The 25,071-nt window shown below is 56.6% G+C and overlaps 1 protein-coding gene across 1 annotated transcript in view; it reads left to right on the top strand.

The window, feature by feature from the left end:
* Positions 1–25,071, top strand: part of CACNA1C (calcium voltage-gated channel subunit alpha1 C) — a 150,281-nt gene that overhangs the window by 111,814 nt on the left and 13,396 nt on the right. Inside the window, exons 23-36 of the mRNA XM_029054421.2 lie at positions 344–450; positions 3,139–3,226; positions 3,910–4,017; positions 4,622–4,674; positions 5,066–5,212; positions 7,151–7,352; positions 8,350–8,508; positions 9,417–9,527; positions 14,805–14,888; positions 15,542–15,625; positions 19,326–19,361; positions 21,264–21,392; positions 22,630–22,695; positions 23,558–23,649. Of these exons, the coding sequence (XP_028910254.1) occupies positions 344–450; positions 3,139–3,226; positions 3,910–4,017; positions 4,622–4,674; positions 5,066–5,212; positions 7,151–7,352; positions 8,350–8,508; positions 9,417–9,527; positions 14,805–14,888; positions 15,542–15,625; positions 19,326–19,361; positions 21,264–21,392; positions 22,630–22,695; positions 23,558–23,649 (1,466 nt within the window). The remainder of the gene's footprint in view (positions 1–343; positions 451–3,138; positions 3,227–3,909; positions 4,018–4,621; positions 4,675–5,065; positions 5,213–7,150; positions 7,353–8,349; positions 8,509–9,416; positions 9,528–14,804; positions 14,889–15,541; positions 15,626–19,325; positions 19,362–21,263; positions 21,393–22,629; positions 22,696–23,557; positions 23,650–25,071) is intronic.

Below are 25,071 nucleotides of genomic sequence, written 5' to 3'. Positions count from 1 at the left end.
CCGACTCCCAGGCGCGTGCTTCTTTCCACTAGGCCACGCTCCTTCCCAGAATTGTCTCCCAGGGGGCCGCTTCAGGCCCACTCTGGTTTCTTCGAGCCCCCGACGACGTCCAGCACTCTCCCCGTTCAGCCAGCCCTCCCGCTCACCCCCGCTCCTCAACCCGAAGGAGACTCACCGGCCCCGCTCAGTTCCACACTTGCGGTTTGGGGAGACGAGCCCCTCCAGGAGCCCCATCCTTGTTCAGCCTGGCTGGGGGCTCCATGGGGTGGTCTGGGGCGGGAGGACGTTGGGACAGCAGCTGACGGCAGAGCTGGCTTGTGTCTCCCTGTGCTCTTCTTGCCAGATGACGGCCTACGGGGCCTTCCTTCACAAGGGCTCCTTCTGCCGGAACTACTTCAACATCCTGGACCTGCTCGTCGTCAGCGTGTCCCTCATCTCCTTCGGGATCCAGTGAGTCCCCTCTCGCCGGGCCGGAGGAAGGGGTTCTCCTCGGGATGCTAGGCTCCCCACGAGGGTGGCTTCAGCCACGGGGAGGTGTCATAGGAGGGTTGGCTTGCAGCGGGGAAGGAGGGAATCTTCCTAACATGTTTTGCTCCTTGATAGGATGAGACCATGGGGGCCAAAAAGGACTTCTGGCAGCAGAGAGAGAGAAACTCTTCCCGGCATGTTTTGCTGTTTGTCAGGACAGGTCCAGGGGAGCATAAAGAGGTCTTGGCAGCAGTGGAGGCTTCTTCTTAGCGTGCTTTCCTCTTTTTCTATTTTTTTATTTTATTTGTTAAGCGCTTCCTACGTGCCAGGCACCGTACTAAGCCCTGGGGTAGATAGAAGACAATCAGGTTGGACACAGTCCCCGTCCCATGTCGGGCTCGCAATCTCAGTCCCCGTTTAACAGATGAGGAAACTGAGGCACGGGGAAACGAAGTGACCTGCTCACGGTCACGCAGCAGACGAATGGCAGAGCTGGGATTAGAACTCTGGTCCGCTGGCTACCGGGCCCTTGTTCTTCCCACTGGGCCATACTGCTTCTCTATGGATTAAAAAAAAAAAACAAAATAAATGATCTGTTAGGGATGTGAGGTGACTCAAACGCAGGGTCTTGTAGTCTAATAAATACACCATTTCATAGTTTGGTAATTAAACTAGATTTTGGACTGGGGAACATACCATTATATAGCCTAAAAATGCACCATTTTACGGTCCGATAAATATACCACCTCACAGTCCAATAAATACACCATCTTATAGTTCAATAAATACATCGCCTTGGAGTCTGATAAATACACCATTTTATAGTTTGGTAAATAAACTATCTTTTGGACTGGTAAATATACCATCACATAGCCTAAAAATGCACATCTTACAGTCCGATAAATACGCCTCCTCGCAGTCCAATATGTGCACCATCTTATAGTTTAATAAATACATCACCTTGTAGTCTGATAATTTTATAGTTTGGTAAATAAACTATCTTATGGACTGGGAAACACACTTATAGTCTAAAAGAAGCAACATCTTATATATTTTATGGTCTAAGAAATAAGCCATCTTATGGGCTGGTTAAGTACACCATCTTATAGTCTAAAAAATATAGCATTTTACTGTCCAAAATATACACCACTTTATAGTCCAATAAATAATCCACCTTGTACACTGATAAATACACCATTTTATAGTTTGGTAAATAAACTATCTTATGGAATAGCAAATACCCTATCTTATGGCCTAAAAAAAAGCACCGTCATATATTTTATGGCCTAAGAAATAAACCACCCTATGGACTGGTAAATACACCATCTTAATAGTCTAAAAAATATACCACTTCACAGTCCAATAGATACACCACCTTATAGTTCAATAAATACGCCCACTTATAGTCCGATAAATATGCCATTTTTTAATCTGCTAAATACATCATCTTATAGTCTGATAAAGACACTGTCTTATAATCAGGTAAATACACCTTTGTTATTATCATTATTATTACGATTGTATTTGTTAAGCATATATTAGACTTTTAAGTGATTATAAGCACTGTTCCAAGCTCTCAAAAAGACCATTTTATACTCTAAAGAACCCACCATTTTATAGTCCAGTAAATGCACCACCTTATAGTCCATTAAATATCCCACTGTTGTGGTCATTAGTATTATTATTATCATTGCGTCTGTTACATGCTTACTATGTGTCCAGCACTGTTTTACACTATCTGAAAATCTGATAAATACACAAATTATAATCCGATAAATACTCCATCTTATAGTCTGGTAAATACACCACCAAATGGACTGGAAACATGCTATTTTGTTATATGGTAAATACACCATTTGATAGAGAAATATACCATTTTATAGTCTGGCCAAGAGACTCTCTGATGGATTGGTAAACACGCCATTTTATAATCTGGAAAATCACATTTTATGCCCTGGTAAATAACCGTGTAACGGACTGGTGAGCGCACCATTTTACGATCTAATGAATAAACCATCTTATCATTTAAAAGGATATTTTCTTACGGCCCAGTAGCCACCCATCTTACGGCCTGGTCGCCTTCTCGGCGGCCGTTAACGGCGGGGTCAAAGATCAGGGAGCCCTAGCCGCTGAGGAAGTGCCTCCGGGAGCTCGGAGTTTCTCTCGGGGTGCACGGTAGCCTTGCAGATAAGAACCAAGAGGCCAGTGGCCCCCAGAGCTCCTTTACTAGCCCGACCGCTTCCCCCGAGACCCTCTTTCTGCAGTAGAGAGGGCAACCCAGGAAAATGGGTTGGGGGGGTGGCATGGACAGGGAATGTTTATTGTTCTATTGTACTTTCCCCAGCGCTTAGTACAGTGCTCTGCACACAGTAAGAGCTCAATACGATTGAATGAATTTATTTCTATTAATGACTGTCTCCCCCTGTAGACTATAAGCTCATTGCCGGCAGGGAATGTGTCCGTTTATTGTTATATTGAATTCTCTCCAAGCGCTTAGCACGGTGCTTTGCACACAGTAAGCGCTCAAAAAATGCGATCAAGTGAGCGATTGAATGAATGGAAGATTGAGCTTAGGCCGGGAATCCAAGGCCGGTGTGTCAGGGGCCCGGTTGAGGGGGGCAGCGGGGCAGCTCTGGGGTCCCAACCGCGCCGTCTCGGCCCCACACCCAGGTCCAGCGCCATTAACGTGGTGAAGATCTTGCGGGTCTTGCGTGTGCTCCGCCCCCTGAGGGCCATCAACAGAGCCAAAGGCCTGAAGGTGAGAGAGAGAGAGACAGACGGGGTGGGCGGCCCCTGGCCCGGAGGCAGGAGGATGGCCCAGGTGACCTTTCTGACCCTGGGGGACCCAGGCGTTGGTCCAGACCGAGCTGGGCCGGGGGGACGGTCAGGGGCAGTTGGCTCCCACCGGCACTGGAGGGTCAGGACGCCGCTACGCCTTCCAGCTTGTCAGCTCCTCGAGGGCAGGAATCATGTCTACCAACTCTATTAGGCTCTCCCGAGCGCGCAGTCCAGTGCTCTGCACACAGGACGGTGTCAGCTCCTTGAGGACAGGGATCGTGTCTACTAACTCTATCGGACTCTACTAAGTGCTCAGTACAGGGCTCTGCACCCAGTGTCAGCTCCTTGAGAGCAAGAGCCAAGTCCGCTGACTCTGTCGGACTCTCCCCAGCGCTCAATCCGGTGTCCAGGGTGACACAGCAGGCAAGCGGCGGAGCTGGAGCGAGAACTCGGATTTCCAAACTCCCGGTCCACTAGACCACGCCGCTTCTCTGGGTCACTTTTGGAGGGGGCTTCTCCCCGCTCCCCACCCCGGGGGCTGGAAGCCATGGGGCAGAGGGGGCTGGGCCTGGTGAATCCTTTGCGGGCGGGGGCAGTTCTGGAGCTTGTGGTCCAGCCTCTGACCCCTGGCTCCCGGCCCGTCCGCCCCCGCCCTCCCCGCAGCACGTGGTGCAGTGCGTATTCGTGGCCATCCGCACCATCGGGAACATCGTCATCGTCACCACCCTGCTGCAGTTCATGTTCGCCTGCATCGGCGTCCAGCTGTTCAAGGTTAGAGAACGGGCCGCCACCCCCGGCCCTGGGGAGGGGCTGAGCGGGAAGGAGTCTGGGGGTGGTGCAGGGGGAGCAGAGGCCCCCCGCCGTGGCCCAGCTGGCTCCCCCGGCCCTGATGGTGATGACGGTGTTCGTTAAGCGCTCGCTCTGTCCCAAGCGCTGGGGTGGATCCGAGCTAATCAGATTGGACCCGGTCCCTGTCCCGCGTGGGGCTCACGGTCTTCGTCCCCATTTTACAGCCGAGGGAACTGAGGCCCAGAGAAGCCAAGTGACTTGCCCGAGCTCCCACACAGCTGCTATTAGACCCAGTTCCTTCTGACTCCCAGGCCCGGGCCCTATCCGCTAGGCCACGCTCCTTCTTAGAGCGGACCGTGGGCCCGCCAGCCTCCGTGGGGACCCCCCAAATTGGGAAGGGGTTGGGTACCCGGGGAGCGGTCTCCATCCGCCTTGGAGGTCGGGGAAGGCTGTGGCGAGGCCCTCGGTCTGCCGACTTTCCCGCCCTGAGGCCCCACGGGGTCCGCTGGGAGTGTGGACCACGGTGGGGTGGTGTCCCCCTAACCCTCCCCTCTTTCCCTCTCCTCCCCGCGCCCGCCCCAACCAGGGCAAGCTGTACAGCTGCACCGACAGCTCCAAGCAAACAGAGGCAGAATGCAAGTGAGTGTCGTGGGGCTGGAGGAGCTAGTCTTCCTAGAGTGATTTGCTCCCTGCCAGGCTGGGTCTGTGGGGTGGAGGAGGGTTCTGGCAGCTGGTGGGTGGGTAAGGGGTGGGGTGAGGGAGTAATTCTCCCCAGCATGCTTTGCTCCTTGTCAGGTTGGTTCTGGGATGAGTAGGAGGGCTCTGGCAGCTGGTGGGGGGGATTCTTCCCGGCACGCTTTGCTCTGTCAGGTTGGGTCTGGGATGAGTAGGAGGGTTCTGGCAGCTGGTGGGGGGGGATTCTTCCCAGCGTGTTTTGCTCCTCACCCAGGAGGGTCAGTGGTGGGGGGGTTGGGGGGTGTCATCGGAGGCCGCGGCCATGTCAGAGTTAACATCCACCCTGTCCTCTCAGGGGAAACTACATCACGTACAAGGACGGCGAGGTTGCCCACCCTATCATCCAGCCCCGCAGCTGGGAGAACAGCAAGTTCGACTTCGACAACGTCCTGGCCGCCATGATGGCCCTCTTCACCGTGTCCACCTTCGAGGGCTGGCCCGAGTGAGTGCCCCCGGGCCCAGGAAGGGGGTGGCACGCTGACGGGACGGGACACAACAGTTCCGAAGCGTCTGGGCCGGGTGACACCGAGATCGGAATAAATCAGTAACAGCAACAGTAGTGATGGTATTTGTTGAGCGCTTACTATGTGTCAGGCGCTGTTGGAAGCGCCGGGGTGGATACAAGCAAATGGGGTTGGACACAGTCCCTGTCCCACGTGGGGCTCACAGTCTCAATCCCCATTTTCCAGATGAGGTAACTGAGGCCCAGAGAAATGAAGTGGCTTGCCCAAAGTCGTACGGCAGACAAGTGGCGGAGCCGGGATTAGAATCCATGACCTTCTGACTCTCAAGCCCGTGCTCTATCCACTAGGCCATTGTGCTTCTACTAAATCAACTGACCGTATCTAGTCAGACAGACGTACTGAGAGAGGGTACAAATAAAGGAATATGTAAGTACGAGAAGTTGCTGGTGGGTTTGGGGAATTATTTGAGGAAGACTTCTTGGAGGAGGAGGGCTCCAAAAGCGGGGAGGCCTATCGTCCATCTGACTAGCGGAGGGAGGGAATTGCAGGGAAGCAGTGTGGTCTAGTGCAAAGACAACAGGCCTGGAAGTCAGGACGCATGATTTCTAATCCCAACTGTGCCACTTGTCTGCTGTGTGACCTGGAGCAAGCCTCTTCACTTCTCTCTCCGTTTTTTCCTCTAAAACGGAGATAAAAACATCCGTTTTCCCTCCCTCTTAGACTGCGAGCCCCACGTGGGACAGGGACAGGGACTGCTATCGTATCTTCCCAAGTGCTTGGCACACAGATGTTATTAATGGAAGTAGCGGTAGTCAAAAAAATACATAATATCAGGCAGTCGATCAATCAGTGATATTTATTGAGGGCTTACTAGCTGCAGACCACTGAACTAAACGCTTGGGAGAGTACAACAGAATTAGCAGACGCAATCCCCGCCCATAACGAGTACACAGTCCGGAGGGGAGACGGACATTAATGCGAATAAGCAATTTGTAATATATAATTTACAAATATGTACTTAGGTACCGTAGGGTTGGGGCAAATATCAAATGTCCAAAGGTCACAGATCCTAGTGCATAGGTGATGCAGACTGGAGAGAGAGTCAGAAAAAAGAGGGCTTCAGCGGGGAAGGCCTCTTGGAAGAGATGTGACCTTGATAATGCTTTGAAATCAGTCAGTCGTACTTATTGAGCGCTTACCGTGTGCAGAGCACTAAACTAAGCACTTGGGAGAGTACAATATAACACTCCGCCAGACGCATTCCCTGCCCGTGATGAGTTTACAGTCTAGAGGGGCAGATGGACATTAATAGAAAAGAATAAATGACAGATATGTACCTAAGCGTTGTGGGGCTGGGAGAGGGAATGAATAAAGGGAGCAAGTCAGGTGACGCAGAAAGGAGTGGAAGAGAGGAAAGGAGGGATTAGTCAGGGAAGGCTTCTTGGAGGTGGAGAGAATGGTGGGCGGGAGAAGCAGCACGGCGTAGCGGATAGAACCCGGGCCTGCAAGAACGTCATGGGTTCTAATCCCGGCTCCGCCGCTTGTCTGCTGTGTGACCTCGGGCAAGTCACGTCACTTCTCTGTGCCTCAGTTACCTCACCCGTAAAATGAGGAGTGGGAAATGGGGAGTGAGACAGTGAGCCCCACGTGGGACAGGGACTGTGTCCAACACAACTTGCTTGTATCCACCCCAGCGCTTAGTAGAGTGCCTGGCACATAAAAAGCGCTTAATAAATACCACAATTATTATTATATGGAGTGGGATTGAGTTCAGACTAGGGGGAGAAGGTATTATTACTGGTGGAATGGATCTCCAGTAGCCCCAACAGCGAGGCGGACCCCCAAGGCCTCTCTGCCTCCAGCGGGGTCTCCGTGGGACCCTGACCCGCCTGCTCCTCGTCCTCCCCGATTCCCAGACTCCTGTACCGCTCCATCGACTCCCACACCGAGGACGTGGGCCCCACATACAATCACCGGGTGGAGATCTCCGTCTTCTTCATCATCTACATCATCATCATCGCCTTCTTCATGATGAACATCTTCGTCGGTTTCGTCATCGTCACCTTCCAGGAGCAGGGCGAGCAGGAGTACAAGAACTGTGAACTAGACAAAAACCAGGTTATTCACCGGGACGGGGACCCCGGGGGGGGGGGGGGGGGGGTCGGGTGTAGGCAGAGAGGAGAAGGCTGGGGAGCCGTGGGGCCTAGGGGAAAGACACTCGGGCCTGGGAGTCAGAGGACCTGGGTTCTAATCCCGGCTCCTCCACCTGCTTCCCGTATGACCTCGGGCGAGTCACTTCCGGGGGCCTCCATTTCCCCATCTGTCAAGTGGGGGTGTGATTCGTGCTCTCCCTCTTACTGTGGGAGGCAGGGACTGGTCCGATCGTGATTTCCGGGGTTTAGCACAGTGTTTGGTCGTGTGTGCGCATGTGCCCGCTTGTAACTGTGGGTGTAGATGGGGGGTATCGTGGGTGAATCTGTGTGAACACAGATCTGTGCTTGCCCAAGGATGGGAGCATAGGTGTATCCGTGTGAGAGTCAGTGGGCTTAGTGGATAGAGCTCGGGCCTGGGAGTCAGAAGGACCTGGGTTCTCATCCCAGCTCTGCCACGCGTCCAGTGTACGACCTTGGGCAAGTCACTTCGCTTCTCTGGGCCCCAGTCGCCCCAACTGTAAAATGGGGATTAAAGCTGTGAGCCCCACGTGGGACAGGGACTCTCCCCAACCCAATCTACCCCGTGCTTAGAACAGTGCTCGGCACACGGTAAGCGCTTAACGAGTACCGTGATCATCCTCATCCCTGCCCCTGTGCGTGTGTATGCGTATGTATGTCTACGTGTCCGTGACCGTGGATGGGAGTGTGGGTGCATCTCTGTGCATCGGTACACCTGTGCATATGTGCGTGTGCGTGGACCTGGAAGGGAGCACGGGTGTATCTGCGAGGGCGTCTGAGAGTCCGAGTGGGACTATCCGCGTGAACACGTGCGTAGGGGTGCTTCCGCACGGATGGGAACGTATACACCCAGTGGGCGCCCGTCTCTGCACGTGCATGGGGGAGCCTGGGTGCGCGCGCGGGTCGGCGCGAGCCCCCTGGGCTGACCGCGTGTCCCTTGGCAGCGCCAGTGTGTGGAGTACGCCCTGAAGGCCCGCCCCCTCCGCCGTTACATCCCCAAGAACCGGCACCAGTACAAGGTCTGGTACGTCGTTAACTCCACCTACTTCGAGTACCTCATGTTCGTGCTCATCCTGCTCAACACCATCTGCTTGGCCATGCAGGTGAGCGGGGGCGCGGGGCGGCCGGGAGAGAGAGCGGACTCTCTTTCTTTCATCGGTTCAGGCGGTCGGATTTATTGAGCACTTACTGGGTGAAGAGAACTGTACTGAGCGCTTGGGAGAGACCAGTAGAACGATAAATAGACACGTTCCCCGCCTGTAACGAGCTGACAGTTTAGGGAAGCGGCGTGGCCTGGTGGGTAGAGCCCGGGCCTGGGAGTCAGAAGGATCTGGGTTCTCATCCCGGCTCCGCCGCTTGTCTGCTGGGTGACCTTGGGCAAGTCACTTCACTTCTCTGGGCCTCGGGTCCCTTAACTGTAAAATGGGGATTAAGACAGCAAGCCTGATGTTACGACAGGGACTGTGTCCGACCCGATTTCCTTGTATCTACCCCGGCACTCGGTAAGTGCTTAACAAATACCACAGTTATTATTATTATTAGAGGAAGAGACGGGCATTAATGGGAATGTCCCACCCCCTCCCCCAGCACCGTAGGAGGAGGGAACTCCTGGGGATTGAGTAGGTGGTCCCGGCGGGCACCGGGGAGGAGAGGCTGACCTCTACCCGCCCAGCGTGGAATCCCTGGGCTGCGACCGATCCCCGGGGGTCATCCGGTCCACGCCCCTGCCTCCAAGGCAGCACGGAGGCCAGCCCGAACCGGGAAAGAAAGCTCCGTCGGTCTCTGGAACCGGGCCCTCTGGCTGACTGTAACCAGGCCTGAGCAAGACTCCTCCCCTGGCCTGAACACATCCCGGGTTCAGCAGGGGGTCCCCGGGGGGTCGTGGCCCCTGACCGGGCCACCGGATCCCCCGGGCAGAGGGGGATTCTGGGAGGAAGACGGGCCCGGCGGGGTCTGGGGAGGACTTGTCGCTCAGGGGGGGTCCGTCTGAGGCCGTGTCTCTCCCCGGCAGCACTATGGTCAGAGCTGTCTCTTCAAGCAAGCCATGAACATCCTCAACATGGTCTTCACCGGACTCTTCACCGTCGAGATGATCCTGAAGCTGATCGCCTTCAAACCCAAGGTGGGGCCCGGAGGAGGGCTTGTGGAGGCGGGGCGGGGTGGTGGTCAGGGCACAGGGGCTGGCCTGACTCCGTCCCGGCGCCCACGGAGGGGGACGCCGTGGAGCTCAGGAACGCTCAATTATGGTCCTTTGACCTGACTGGCCCCGAGTGACCAGGCTGACAGCGGGGCAGCCCCCTTCCCACCATAGAATCCACACAGTTTCCGTTCAGGGAGAGAGGATTCAAGGGGAAAGGACTCGGTATCCTTGCGATCCTCTCTTCCCCCTCCGACACACGGTCCGCTCATAGGGGAGAGCCTGGCATAGGAGTCGAAAGGACCTGGGTTCTAATCCCGGCTCCGCCACTTGTCTGCTGTGTGACCTTAGGCAAGTCACTTCACTTCTCTGGGCCTCAGTTCCCTCATCTGGAAAATGAGGAAAAGAGTATAAGCCCTGTTTGGGACAGGGACGTTGTCCAACCTGATTAATTGGTATCTACCCCAGCTCTTACGACAGTGCTTGGTACATAGGATGCACTTGACAAGTACCATAATTATCATCCCTGGAACGGGGGGGACACTGACCCTTGACCCCTGGCCGGGCAGGCCTGGATGGAGGCCGAATGTGAGCCCGATGTGGGACGGGGACTGTGTCCAACCCGATTTGCTTGTATCCATCCCAGCGCTTAAAACAGTGTCTGGCACATTGTAAGTGCTTAAAAAATACCCCTATTACTATTTTACTTATATATATATGTATATATATATATATAATATTATGTAGTAATAATAATAACCTCCTAGCATCTCCTGCCCAGTTTCCCGGATTTTGGGAAGACTTGACCGTACATCCCAGCTCGTCAGGGATGGCCCCGGATTTTCGTCGGCCACCCCTGCGGAGTGAAAAAAATGTCACCTCCTTGGGGCTGGGCCAGGTCATCTCCTCAGTTTCCTTTGCTCCCAACTCCCCAGCTCCCGTCACTCACTTTCAGTGCTTGGACTTGGGCTACAAAAATAATAATTGAGGCATTTTTTTTATGGCATCTGTTAAACTATCGCTATACGGCAGGCACTGGCTTAAGAGCTGGGGTAGATCCATGTGAATCAGGTTGGACACAGTGCCTGTCCCACAGAGGGTTCACAGTCTTAATCCCCATTTTCCAGATGAGGGAACTGAGGCACTGAGAAGTGAAGTGTCTTGTCCAAGGTCCAACAGCAGACAAGTGGCGGAGCCGGGATTAGAGACCAAGTCCTTCTGACTCCCAGGCCCGTGTTCTATCCACTAAGCCATGTTGCTTCTCTACCCACAGGCATTTGCACTGTACTAAACACTGGGTGGAGACAAGATCAGCAGGTCGGATGTAGTACCTGTCCTACAAGGGGTTCACAGTCCAAGCAGGAGGAAGAACAGGACTTGAATCCCCATTTTACAAATGAGGAAACGGGCACAGAACAGTGAAATGAGTCACCCAAGGTCACACAGCAGACAAGTGGCAGAGTCGGAATTAGAACTCAGTTCCTTCTGACTTCCAGTTCTGGGCTGTGTCCACTAGATCATGTTGCTTCTGCGAGAGACAGCGTGGTCAATCTGCTTTATGGCATGCCGGGACTTGAGGTCCAGCTGCCTCTTCAGTGCACTGAAGGAAGATGTTTCTTCCTTTTTTTTTTTTAATGATACTTATTAAACACTTACTTTGTGCCAAGCACTCTACTAAGCACCGGAGTAGATACAAGATAATCAATTCGGTCTCTGTCCCTGTCCCACATGGGGCACCCAATCTAAGACGGGAGTAGGATTTAATCCGCATTTTACAGATGAGGTAAATGAAGCACAGAGAAGTGAAGTGATCGGTCCAACATCACCCAGCAGAAAACCGGGATTAGAACGCGGTTCCTCTGACTCCCAGTCCCGTGCGCTTTCTACTAGGCCAAGCCGCTTCCCCGCTCGCCCCGGTGTTCGCCAAAAATAGTACGTCTGGCCTGGTTTTCACCGGGGCTTCGGGCCAGCGAGGAGGATCGATCGCGAAGGCCGGATCTATCGGCATTCTTCCAGCTCCACTCTGACCTCTGCTCTTAATTCTTCCTGTCCCCGGGTTTCCTCCAAGTGCTGACTTCACAGTCCGCTCAGATCCAGGTCCGGAGCTGGATTGGATGCGATGCGTCTGTGTCCGGATCGGCGGCTAAACTGGGTCGCCAGGCTTAAAAACTTTTGATTCAGTTGGGAAGGATTTTCTTCAGCCATGAAGGCACCTGTGAACTGCTTTTTCTTAACTTTTCAATTTTTTTTTATTATATTCATTAAGTACTTACTATGTTTCAAGCACTGTTCTAAGTGCTGGGGTCGATGCAAATTAACCAGTTTGGACACAGTCCCTGTCCCACATAGGGCTCACAGTCAGGGGGGAGGAGGATTTAATCCCTATTTTACAGATGAGGTAACTGAGGCACAGAGAGATTAAGCGACCTGCCCAGTTTCCCAGGTTCTGGGAAGACTTGACCATACAACCCAATTTATCGGGGGCGGCCCTCGGGAGTTGGGGGACCGGGTGGAGTGGGGGACGGAGGGGAGACCGAGGCGGCGGGACCTGCGTTCCCACTGATTCCGGTTCGGGCGGTGGCCGCTGGTCAGTCCCTCCGGACACTCCCTCCAGGGAGACGTCCAGCTGGAAGAGCTGGGGCATCCCTTTCCCATGAATCCCCCGGAGAGTACGGTTGGGCTTAGCTCCTCCCGGCTCAGCCAGGTTGGGGGCTGCGACTGGAATCTGTCACCTGATCCCTCTCGCCCTCTGCCCTGCCCTTCCCTGCCCTCCCTGAGCGTAAGGGGAAGAAGGACGGGGCCGACGCCAGTCGACCTTGGCGAGGGGATCAGGAGTTTGCAGGAAAATGTCAATCTCCCACGGGCCGGCCCTACCGAGGTCGCTCCTTGTCCTTCACGAAACAGCACCCCTTCCCCCGCTCCCAGAATCCACTGGGGTGGGAAGGAGGACGCCGGGCGGCCAGAGAGGTCTCCGGGGGGCAGTTGTTCCGTCAGGCCCCTGCGGGGCAGTCAGGAAGGCGCTTGTCGGATGGGAACGAGCTGGCAAGGGCCTGGCGAACCGACCCGAGAGGAAGGGGCAGAAAGGGTGGGAGGGCAGAGAAGAGGGGGACCAGCCGCTCCGTAAAGGGACACCATCCTTTCCTGTACTCGAAGTCGGCCTCGCTACCCCAGAGGCCTGGAATGACTTGGGTCGACACTCGCTCTCCTCCCGGAAGGCCGTGCGTGGCTTTCCCGAGGCAACGGGGCTCCCCGGCAGGCCGCTCGCTCGCCCGCCCGCCCGTCCGCCCACCCACCCACCCACCACTCCGTGGTGCAGTAGTGGGCAGCGCGCACAGTCGTGCTCGCCTGCTGAGGGACTAATCATCCAGCCCCATGTTGAGGCCCAGACTCCCAGCGTGCTCTGGTGCCGGGGAGGTGGGGGGAAACGGCGGGGAGGCTCTGGTGTCCCTTTGAGTGCCAGCTGGTCCCCGGGTAGTCAGAGCTGACGCCGGCTGCCGGACTGGGTTCTCTGTCTGTCATCACCACGTGCCTTGGCAATGCCCACCTCCTCTCTTCCCCGGGCCGCGGCCGGGCGCCTCACTCTGTCTATTCCAGGTCCCTCCCGCCGGCTGACCGGTCCTGGCTCTTTCCGCTGTTAACCCTGGGGGGGGACCACCCGCCCTCCCGCCTCACCCCCCCCGACCCCATAACATTTTACTACACCCCTCTCTAGGCTGGACGTCGACCATCCTGCTCCCAGATTCTGCTCTTGCTCCTCTCTGCCTCCCCAACAGCCCTGCCCCTCCTACATTCCCTCTCCCTCTGGATCGGGCTTCGGAACCACTTTCCATTATAGGGCTTTGGGGAGGGAGGGGAAGTCACGCACTTTGTCCGGGAACACTTGCTGGTGTTGTTAAAATCCCACCCCTCCCTCCCTCACTGCCCAATCCCATTTAGAGACCAAGGCCCTCCAAGGCCGGAAATCAGAGAGTTGAGAAGGGGCCATTAGCGATTTCTGCTCGGGACCCCCTAGACTTTAAACGGGTGAGTCCCTGGGGGTCTGGGTCAGAGAGCCGGAGAAACCAAGAAAAAGAGATTGAGAGAAACACTAAAGGAGATGCGGAGAGAGAGACAGAGAAAGAGACAGAGAGAGGAACAAAGGGAGATGCAGAGAAAGGGGAGATATACTGAGAGAAAAAAGGAGACTGACTGAGAGAAACAGCAACTGAGAAAGAAACAGAGACAGAGAGAGAAACATAAAGGGAGATGCAGGGAAAGGGAGAAAGGGGAAATAGGGAGACAGAAACTATCAAAAAAACAAAGATGGAGAAACATAAAGGGAGGTGCAGAGAAAGGAAGAAAGGGGAGGAGAGAGAGAGAAACATAAAGGGAGAGACAGAGAAAGGAAGAAAGAGGGAGAGACAAAGAAGCATAAAGGTAGATGCAGAGAAAGAGGAAGAAATGAGGAGGGATACACAGAGAGAAACAGAGCTCTCCCAAGTGTTTAGTACCAGTGCTCTTCATAGAGTAAACGCTTAATATCATTGATTGAAAAAGGAATAAAAAATAGAGGGAGGAAGAAGGAGAAGGAAAGAGAGGAATAGACAGAGGGAGACAGACAGAAAGAGAGGAATAGAGAGACAAGAAGGGAGGCAGAGAAACAGAGATAGAAGCAGGAAGAGAAAGGGAATCAGAGGAAGAGAGAGAGAGAGAGGCAGAAAGAGAAGAATAGAGACAAGAAGCGAGATAGAGAAACAGAGGTAGAAACAGAAAGAGAGAGACAGAAAGAGAGCGATAGAGAGACAAGAAGGGAGCCAGAGAAACAGAGATAGAAGCAGGAAGAGAAAGGGAAACAGAGGTAGAAACAGAAGAGGAGAGAGAGGAAGGGAGTCAGAGAGAGAGGGCAGAGCAAACCAGAGGTCCCGTGGCCTCCGTGATCCAAGCGGCACAGGAAATGTCCTCACCACTGCCACGACCCATCTCACCCTTCCTAAAGTCAGGAGAGCAGGGACGGGTGGGGTCCTATCGCCCTCTCGGGGATCAGCCCCCCCCAGCCCGTACGGGGAGGCCTGTGAGATGGGAAGGTCGAGGAGCCGGAAGGAAGAGGGCGTCCGGGGCCTTCTACCTCCCCCACCCCAGATTGGGCCCAGGCGGCCCCCCAATCCGGAGAACCAAGTCGCACCCTGTCCAGACGATGCGAATAGTGATGTGAGAATGTTCTGTCTGTCTAACATTCCTTTTCAATCCCCCCTCCCCATCCCCGCCCGCCCCTTCCTCATGTAGGATTACTTTAGTGATCCTTGGAATGTTTTTGACTTCCTGATCGTAATTGGCAGCATAATTGACGTCATTCTCAGTGAAACTAATGTGAGTATCACCTCTGCCTTCTCAGGAGTCCTCCTCTTCCTCCCCTTCCTCTTCCTCGTCTGCTTCCTCTTTCTCTCTCTCTCTCTTTCTCTCTCTCTCTCTCTCTCTCTGTTTCCCCCTCTTCCCCTTCCTCCCCGGCTCCCATCCCACCAATCAACGCTTCTTCTCTCCAACCGGCCGCCGTCCCACTCCTTGAGGGAAAAAAAGCGGGACGACACCCTCCTCCTTTTTTTTTTTCCTAAGGCCCCGGCGGGGCCCAGATTTGGGGCAAGCTGGGGCCCGCTGACCCCCACACCCGGCCGGGGCCGAGCTGGCCTGTGACTAACCTGGCTTTATCAGTCCTCTCCGTGTACGCCAGGTACCCAGGGCCGGGCCTCCAGGACTGTACAGTGGTAAGAGATGATTTAATGTACCCATGTAACCTCTTTCTTTTCTTATTTTTTTCTCTTCTCTCCCCTTTCATGCTTTTTTTTTTCTCTTTTCATTTTCCCTCTTTGCTTTTGTTCTCCTTTGGTTTTGCTCTCTCTGTCGCTCTCTGTCTCTCTCACTCTCTGTTGCTCTCGCTCTCCGTCCCTCTCGCTCTCTCTCTGTCGCTCTCTCGCTCGCTCTCTCGCTCTTTTTCTCTTTCTCTCTCTGTCCCCCCCCCCATGCAGCACTATTTCTGTGATGCATGGAACACATTTGACGCCTTGATTGTTCTGGGTAGCATTGTTGATATAGCTATCAGCGAGGTGAACGTAAGTAGCTGTCAGCAGCGTCTTTCTCTCTTTCTCTTTCTAACATCAATGCCTGCTCTCTGACTTTGGTTTTCTTCCCCCATTTCTTTTCCTCTATTTCACATTCCTCCCCTCCTCCCTCTCTCCTCCCCTTGGGGGTTTGGAGTTCCATTGGGTTTGCATTTTTTTTCCGTTCTCCAAACCTTTATTTTTTTCCCCTTCCCATTTGGATCGAGTCAGGGGTGATTTTTTTTTCCTTTTCTTTTTAACTTTTGCACTCCCCCCCCTTTTTTTTTTTAACTCCTCGCTCTCCTGCCCTCCCCTTCCCCCGCCCCCCACCCCCGGTCATAACCCGCCTGGCATGAGGCAGATTGAATGGCTGGAGGCAGCCGTATTTGAAATGGAGTTACGAAGGGATGGGATGTTGTACTGGGTCACGGTCTGCCCTTCCCCACCCCGCCGCCGGCTCGCCCCCCTCCTCGAGGAGGGCCCGGTCTGCCCCCCGCCCATAATCTCCTCCGCATCCTCCGTTCCGCTCCTCTGCACGCTGAAGGGGGATTCTTTCGAGGTGGGCCCGGCTGGAGGAGACTCCAGAACCTTCCACATAACACCACCCCCGCCAATTTCTCCCCTTCCCCCCGAGCCCCTTTCCATTCGAGACCGTGTGTCCGACGGGGCCTTGGAGTGACCGGGCGCTCCGGACGCTGGAGGGCAAGGATTGTCAGGCCTTTCCCTCCTGGGGGCCTGCGGATTTGGGCCTTCCGCCCAGTGGGCTAGGCAGGGAGCTCTGGAGAAGCACTGGACCCCGAGCCCTCCTCCCCGACTCCGGCCCTGAACCCCCTCCAGCCTCCATGGCCTCCCCTCTAAAGAATCCCCGGCTACCGTGTAGTTCTTCCTGACTTCCGCCCCGTCTTCCTGTTCCCTGGCATGTGGAAACCTTCTGTCTTTATGAGAAGGCCCGCCTTCTCGCCACCATTCCTTAACGTGTGGTCTTCCCCCTCCCCTGTCCCCAATTAAGAAGCTCGATTCCGTTTGCCTGACCCTTGCGTGCGCTGAGCAGTCGAATAACCCAGCGAGCGACAGCATGGGTTTCGATCCCAGGTGTCCGAGTGTCCCCCGCCCGCCTCCTTCCCACCCTGCCTTCCGTCTCCGTGCCCCCGGTCGGGTTGCGAGAAGCTGGTGCCCGGCCACCGGGATGCCCGCGTCCTCGCTCCCCGCGACTCGGTCCACCCCCTGACCCTTGCCCTCCCGGCCCTTCCCTCCCTGCTGGTCCTCTGGTCTGGGGTGGCGAGGGGGGGCCCTCCAGACGCCCCTCCCCCCGCGGATGGGATCGCCCAGGACTCGGCCAGGTCAGTTTGGGAGTCAGCCTGGAACCAGCCCGAGGAGCCCGGGTCCATTGGCGTGAGCTCTCAGCCTGTGCAGCTTCTCTCTCATCCATCCGCGACGGGTCCCCGGGGGGCTTCGCGTGGGGGGGACGCCCCCCAGCCCCCGCAGGGTGGGATCAGGTGGCCGCTTCCTGGCTGAGGCCCGGCGGGGAGGCGAGAAAGGCAACCCAGGCACCCGGTGTACGTGGGTGCAGGTGTGGGTACGTGTGGCCGTTTGTATGTATGTGCGTGAGTGTACACGTGTGAATGTGAATAAGTGTACCTGGGAGAAGATGAGTCTATGTGTAGGTGTCTGCATATGGGTGTAAAGTGGGTGTTTGTGTGTGTGTGCGTGTGGGTATAATTATATCAATCCATCAGTCGTATTTATTGAGCGTCTACTCTGCTCAGAGCACCGTACTAAGAGCCTAGAAAGGTTCGACAGAACAATATAGCAAAGTCGGTAGACACATTCCCTGCCCGCAACAGGCCTACAGTCTAGAGGGGACGACAGACATTCATAAAAAGAAATAAATGTCGGATACGTACGTAAGTGCTGTGGGGCTGAGAGAAGGGCGGTGAAGGGAGTAAATCAGGGCAGATCTGAAGGGAGTTGGAGGTGTGGGAGTTGGTGTGTATAGGAGTGAACGTGTGTATTTATGTGTCTACTTGTACATTCGTGTGTGTTTGTGTGTGTGTGTACCTCTTGGTGGGGGGCCAGGGTGAGCCTGTGTCCCCTGTCCCTGTACAGATCTGGGTTCAGACGTGTTCCTGATCTGGAGGGGGGCAAGGGGCCGGGGTGGTGGGGGAACCCCCAGGGCCAGGAGAAGAGGACGGGGGTGTGTGTGTGTATATGTGTGTGTCGGGGGGGGGGGATCCCTTAGTCTCCAACCCTCTGCCTGGCAGCTCTATGGGGCCAACCAGACCCTTTCCCCCATGGAAGTCCCTTCCCCAACCAAGCCAGGACGAGCCCCGAGGGACCCACGGAGGAGGGACGGAAATGTCCCGGACCCCTCCCCGGGACAGCCCCCCAACCGCCTCGGAACCCCCAGAGTTCCCAAAGAGGGGCAGCTGACGGCCCGACCCTAAGCCGGCCTTCCCGCCCCCCAGCCCGTCCGTCCCCCGGGTCCACCCGCCCACCTGCCTGTCTTCCCCTACACATCCAGAGGGTCTCTCTCAGGTTTCCCGGGCGGGTGGGGGGGACGAGGGCTCGGATGTCTTCGTAGGTGTCTTGGTGTGTTCTCATGGATGTGTGAGAGCACTTGGTGGTATGTGTGTGTTTACAGGGGGTACGTTAATGGGGGGCTGAAGGGGTGAGTGTACATGGGGGTGTCTGTAGACAACAGCATTCTTGTGGGTCTACGTTTGGTGGGCTATATTTGTGTTTATACACTCATGAGCGTCTGTACACTCAGGTCTGTGTACGTGCATGAGGATGTGTACATATGTCTGGGTACACTTGGCGCACGTGTGGTTGTATATTATAAATATGCATATTTATATATACACATATATGGGGGGGTGTACACGCGTGTGGGTTGGCGCTTGGTGGGGTGTGTTTGTGCGTCTGTACGCACACGCGTGGGTGGGTGTGAGTGTCTGCTGGACGTGCCTGGGTGCCTTTGCACGTGTTGAGTGTGTGTCTGTGTATGTGTGTGAGTCCGTGTGTGTGTGTTTATGCCTCTCTGTGGCCAACAACCCCCACTCCCCAAGAAGAGAGATCGGCCGTCGGCTCGGTGCCCTCCACCCTACTGGGGACATGAGGCTGCAGGGCCATTCTCCCATCTCCGGCCTCCCTTCCCCCGCCTCCCTCTTCCGGCCTCCTGTCTCCGCTCTCCCATCTCCGGCCTCCTGTCTCCATCCTCCTTTCCCGGCCTCCAATCTCCAACCCTCCCATCCCGGCCACGGCCGAAGGATCAGTGGTATTTACTGAGGGCCCACTGCGTGCGGAGCACTGGACTGAGCACCGGACGCTCTTCCGCCACTGTCCCGTAAAGAGAGGAGAAGCCCGGCCCCGGCCCAGGAGGCGGCCTGACCCCGTGCCCGGGACTCCCGCCCCCGACTCCACCACCCCAGCGGGTGGACGGCCGTGAGGGACCCCACCCCGGGGATGAACCGGGAACGAGGAAAGGGCCGCCGGCCAATCCTCCTGGAGCCGGGGCTCCCCGAGCGTCCTCCGCCCCGGCTGTTCCCTGGGAGAGACGTTCCCCCCCAAACCTCCTCTGTTCCACGTCTCTGTCTGTCTCTCCGGCCCCGCTCCCCCATTGTGTCACCCCAATGTTAGCCGAGCTCTAGAATCCCGGGGCTTCTCTGTTCGAGACTTATCACATCTTATCTCTGTCTGCCTTTCTTTAAAGCCAGCTGAACATACCCAGTGCTCCTCTTCCTCTGTGGTAAGACCGAGCTTCCGACCCTCCCTCCTCCCAGCTTCCGGGACGCACCTCCTAACACACTGCTCTGTCGCGCCCCTGCCCCGGACACAGGACTCTCCGACCCGCAGCCTAATTTCTTTTGCATGGAGCCGTGGTGTCGTGTGTGGGGGTGGGACGGGATGGAGGGGAGGGGCGGGGGAGGGGGAGAGGCCGGGGTCACGTCGCCCACGGACTGCCGTGTGCCCCCAGCTCCCCTCTCGGCGACGTTAGGCTCGGGCCCTCCTTCCTGCCGAACAACCGGGAGAGAACGGGTCGGGCCCCAGTAGTAGAATTCATTCATTCGGTTGTATTTATTGAGCGCTTACTGTGGGCAGAACTCTGTGCTAAGCGCTTGGAAAGTACAACTGGGCAACAGATAGCTACAATCCCTACCCAACGACGGGCTCACAGTCTAGAAGGGGGAAACAGACGACAAAACAAGTAGACAGGCATCACTATCATCAAAGAATCATCACGGTACTCTTCTGGAGCGCTGTGTTAAGCGCCGAGCTAGATCCAAGGGAGTCCGAGCGGACCCGGGCTCGCAGTGAGGAGCCCGTGGGGGTCTTGCCCCCGTATCGCAGACGAGGAAACGGAAAGGCGAAGTGACGCATCCCACGGCCGGGACGTCGAAGACCCGGGCTCGAGCCACTAGGCCGAAGTGGAGCCTCTCCCTGGGCGGTGGAGGAGGGGGACCCCGGGACCCCTGGCGAAGGCCCACAGGGAAATGGAAAGGGAATATCGGGATTCTTCAGGAGAGAGAAGGGCGAAGAGACGTGAGGGAGATCGGGTGGGAAAGGGCCGGCCCAGCCCGGGGGCAGGGGAAGAGACTCAGTGGCCTTTGTTAGGTGAAACAGGGACCAAGAGGGGCCTTGGCTTGTCCCAAGCGTCACCCCGTGGACCTAACCGATGCCCTCCCCGACCCCCGATTCCCCAGAACGAGGAGGAAGGGTGTGGGGCTCCAGAGAGCAGCCGAGGCTTTGATGGAAGGAACGGGAAATGTGAAGGGCCCGTTCTCTCCTGGCGTGGGCGGCGGAGGTGGGGCAGAAAGGGCATCCGGCTGTAGTAGCTTTGTGTCGGGGGGACTCCGGCAGGGAGGGGGAGAAGCCCCTCGGTTCGTGCTACCCTTTGTTCCCCGATCAGAGCTTCCGGGTCCCTCGGCCCCGGACCCGGCCCCCTCAGCCTACCGGGGACCCTCCTTGGGGGGAGGGGGCACCTCCTTACGCTGGCACTCCCTCTGGGCTCACGCTCAGGGTCCCCCAACCCTCCCAGAGCTGTTGCTGCTGCTTCCCATCGTGGGTCGCCCGGAGGGGCTGGGGCAGAACCAACCGGTGACTGATCTCCCCCCGGCCCCCCCGCCCCCAATTCTGAGAGGGCTGGCTCCCTGGACCGAGCCCTTGCCAGCCTCCGGGGATGGAGGTGGAGGCAGGCCTGGGCTGGAAGGGGGTAGATGGGAACAGTCCAGGAGAGCCATCCCCAGAACCCAGGTTGGGGGTGGTGGGTGTCTCCCGGCTCCCAGCCCCGTGTGCTTTCCACCGGGCCGGAGCCGGAATTCAGAGTGCCGGGGGCCTGTCGGGGAGTTCTGGGGGTACCCGGGTTGCCGCCCTCCTCTCCGGAGGTTGGGGGAGGGCCACGGGGAAGTGGTCAAGGCAGCCCGGACCGCAGAAAGAGGAAGGGCAGGAGCTAGTGCAGTGATCCCCAATCCGCCCCCCGGGCCGGGTGTCCTGCGGGGCAGAGCCCCCCACCCCCTAGCCCTGCCCCCACCCCCACCCCCACTGTCTCTTTCTGTCTCTCTCTATTTTTCTCTCTCTCTCTGTCTCTCTCTGTCTCTCTCTGTCTCTCGTCCTCTCTTACCTGCCGCTTCCTGTGCCCGCCGGCTTGCAGAACGCAGAGGAAAATTCCCGCATCTCCATCACTTTCTTCCGCCTGTTCCGGGTCATGCGCCTAGTCAAGCTCCTGAGCCGCGGGGAGGGGATCCGGACGCTGCTATGGACCTTCATCAAGTCTTTCCAGGTGACCCTCCGGCCTCCCGCCCCCTCACGGCCTCTCTCCGCCCCCTGGGTATCCACAGCCAGGGCCAGTCCTCCCTCGATCAATCGATCAATCGCTTGTATTTATTGAGGACCTACCACGTGCACATCACAGGACCGAGCGGTCAGGAGAGTCCAGGAGAGCGGAGTTCCCTGCCCACAGCTAGCTTCCAGGCTACGGGGTGAGGGCAGACGGTAATAGAAATCGGTAAATTATAGAGATGGCCACAGGTTCTGTGGGGCCGAGGGAGGGGCTTTTGGGGTCAACTCACCCGAGGGGAAACAGGAGGCCCAAACGGAGCTTCTGACTCCCAGCATTCTGTGGAGGGGCTGTGTGACTCCTACCCGGTGGCTTACCCTCTCTGAGTCTTGGCCTGGAGAGGGGAGGCCCCAGTTTCCCGCCGTCTGCCCACCCCCTCCGGGTTGGGGGTCCGCACGGTGAATGAGGGAGTCGTGATACAAACCCAGTAAAGCATTCATTCAATAGTATTTCATTCAATAGTATTTATTGAGCGCTTACTATGTGCAGAGCACTGTACTAAGCGCTTGGAATGAACAAGTCGGCAACAGATAGAGACAGTCCCCGCCGTTTGACGGGCTTACAGTCTAAGCAGGGAGAGACACCCCCCCCCCGGGTTTCTCTGAGGACCGTCCAAGAGCACCTAGGGGTTCTGACTTGGGGCCGCAGGGCCTTGCCTGCCGGGTCCCGGGGGTGGAAGGTGGGAGCAAGGAGAAACCCTGGGGCCGGGCCAGACGTACCCGCTGACCTCCGACTCCCGGGGGCCAGCAGACTCCAGAGGGGCAGCTCCAAGCCCGAGCCAGCTCTGCAGCTAGTCAGGCACCCCAGAGCCGATCTCCCTCCACGGGCCCAAACTTGGTGGCTTTGGGGAGCGAAGGGAAGGAGGAAGTCGGGTAGGCAGGTAGGCTGCCCACCCTGGGGCCCAGCAGAGCAGAACCGCAGCATGGCAACTGAGGCCAGCCCGGGGAGGTGCCAGAAGGAGGCTTGGAGGCCCGCCCGGGAGGTGACCAGAATGGCGTTGGACAGGTCTGTCCAAAGGCCATGCAAAAGACAACCGAGCACCTCCCTGCCCAGCCCGGAGTCCCGGACCTCTACCCGGTTCGCCCCCCCTCCCTCCTACGGCCTCTTTCGGAGTCCCGGTGCTGTGGTAGGGGGCCGGGCCCGTCTCAGAGACGCCCCTCGACCCCCTCTTCTTTGACAGGCCCTCCCTTACGTGGCTCTTCTGATCGTGATGCTGTTTTTCATCTACGCCGTGATCGGCATGCAGGTAACCTACCTCCCCGCCCCCTCTGCTCTGATCAGTAAAAACAAGAAGAGGGACATTGGTAGTTATTTAGCACAAACACTGTGCCCAGGACCGTGCTAAGCCCTGGGGCCGACCCAACGTAAGCAGCCCGGACACAGGGACACCAGATCTCGTCCCGACTTTACAGATGAAGAAACTGAGGCCCGGGGAGGTGCTGTCGGGAGAATGAATTATGGTAGTTGTAGCCAAGCGCTGTGCTGAGCACTGGGGTTAGAGTGAAACCATCTGATCAGACACAGTGCCTGAACTTCGTGGAGCTCCCAGGGGAAGGGGGAACCGATGTTGAGTCCCCATTTTACAGATGAGGAAACTGAGGCCCGGAGAAGTTAAGTGACTTGCCCAAGGTCACACAGCAGGCCTGGGGCCAAGCAGGAACAAGAACTTAGATTTCCCCAGAGCAGGTCCCACGCTCTTTCTCTGGCGGGGACCCCTGAGGGAGGCTAGCTGCCTCCATTCCTGAAAGCCCTTTTTATTCTTTAGCGGTAGTTCTTACGTACTCACGACGTGCCAGGCACTGTACTAAACGCTGGGGTGCGTACAAGTTAATCAGGTTGGACCCGGTCCGTGTCCTATATGGGGCTCAAAGTCTTAACAGAGACAAGCGGCCCAGCCGGGATTAGAACCCAGCTCCTCCTGACTCCCGTGTTCAGTCCGCTAGACCGCGCTGCTTCTCGTGTGTGCTGCAACAGGACGGACTTGGGTTAGACTCGAGGAGGGACTTTTGCGGGAAAGACCCAGTTGGACGGGCTGGGGGGTGGAGATGCCAGCTGCCTGGGCTCCCACCCACGCCTGGTGCGGTCCTCCTCTCTCCTCTCTCCCCCAGGTGTTTGGAAAAATCGCCCTGAACGACACCACCGAGATCAACAGAAACAACAACTTCCAGACCTTCCCGCAAGCAGTGCTGCTGCTCTTCAGGTGGGGTCTCTTGGGACGGGGGGGACCCCCTCCCCCGGACCCCCCCCCCAACCCCCGTCAGGCACCCGGCTGCAGGAGGACTTGTGCTTCCCAGTGAAGCCCCCCGGCGTGGGCGATAGGTGCAGGTGCCGGGACCAGAGCAGAGTGGGGGAGGTGACCTGACCTTCGATGGTGATCTTGGATTATTTTTATTTTTATGCGGTTTAGCGCTTATTATGTGCCAGGCGCTGTACTGAGCGTTGGGGTAGATTCGAGCTAATCAGGTTGGACACAATCCCTGTCCCACCCGGGCCTCACAGTCTTAATCTCCACTTGACAGATGAAGGAAATGAGGTACGGAGAAGTGAAGCGACTTGCCCAGGGTCTCACGGCAGCGGAGCCGGGATGAAGTGGGGTCCCGTTCCCTGCCCTGGATCTTGGGCGTTCAGATAACAAAGAATTTAGCAGCTGCTCAGTCTGTGCCGGGCACTGCGCTTAGCACTGTCGATTAGATTCAAGATAATCCAGTCAGACACAGTCCCTATCCTACGTGGGACTCACAGTCTAAGAGGGGGAGGGAACAGATGAGGAAACAGAGAGGTTAAGTGATTTTCCCAAGGCCACACAGCGGGTTAGTGGCAGAGCTGGGACTAGAACACAGGTCTCCTGACTCCTAGTCACAGGCTCTCTCCACCAGGCCATGCTGCCTCCCTTCAGAGAGGGAAATGCCCCTTCTGGAGTTTCAGGGGGTTGGGGGGGGGGGGAGTGGGGGGGAAACATGTCTTCCCTGGGCTGAGGTTTCATTCCATCAGGGGCAGGGGCCGGTGGGGGGGCGGGGCGGTGTTTGTTCCCCATTCCCTGCTTTGTTCCCCTTGATGGTAGCTGCAAAACATGGCAACTGCTGCCATGGGCCTGGACTGGATCGGGCTCCCTCCGCTCCTAGCCTCCATTTCAGGCCTCCATCCCGGCCCCCGCCGGTCTAGACCTCCAGCTTGTCCCCCAACCTGGATCGCCTTCCCGGCCTTGTTCCTGGCCTCCATTCCAGGCCTCCAGCTTGTCTTTCTTTATGGGACTCCATGCCTAGCCTCTCTTCGCGGCCTTGGTTGCTGGCCTCTAGCCTCTCCTCCTGGCCTCTAGTGTGGCTTGTGCCCCTGGCCTTCATTTCTGGCTTTCAACTTGGCCTTTATTTTTGGTCTCCATTCCTGGCCTCCAGTCTGGCCTCCAATGAATGAATAGTGTGTACTGAGCATCTGCTACGTGCAGAGCACTAGACTGAGCATTTGGACTTAACGCTGTGCTGAGCGTTCGGGTAGGTAAAAGTCATTCATTCATTTGATCGTATTTATTGAGCGCTTACTGTGTGCAAAGCTCTGTACTAAACGCTCGGGAGAGTATAATACAGCAACAAACGGTCACATTCCCTGCCCACAACGAGCTGACAGT

The sequence above is a fragment of the Ornithorhynchus anatinus genome, chromosome X4 (genome assembly GCF_004115215.2).
Source record: "Ornithorhynchus anatinus isolate Pmale09 chromosome X4, mOrnAna1.pri.v4, whole genome shotgun sequence".
Taxonomy (NCBI): Eukaryota; Metazoa; Chordata; class Mammalia; order Monotremata; family Ornithorhynchidae; genus Ornithorhynchus; species Ornithorhynchus anatinus.
Note: the sequence above shows the minus strand (reverse complement) of the source record. Positions and strands in the feature narration are given on the sequence as shown.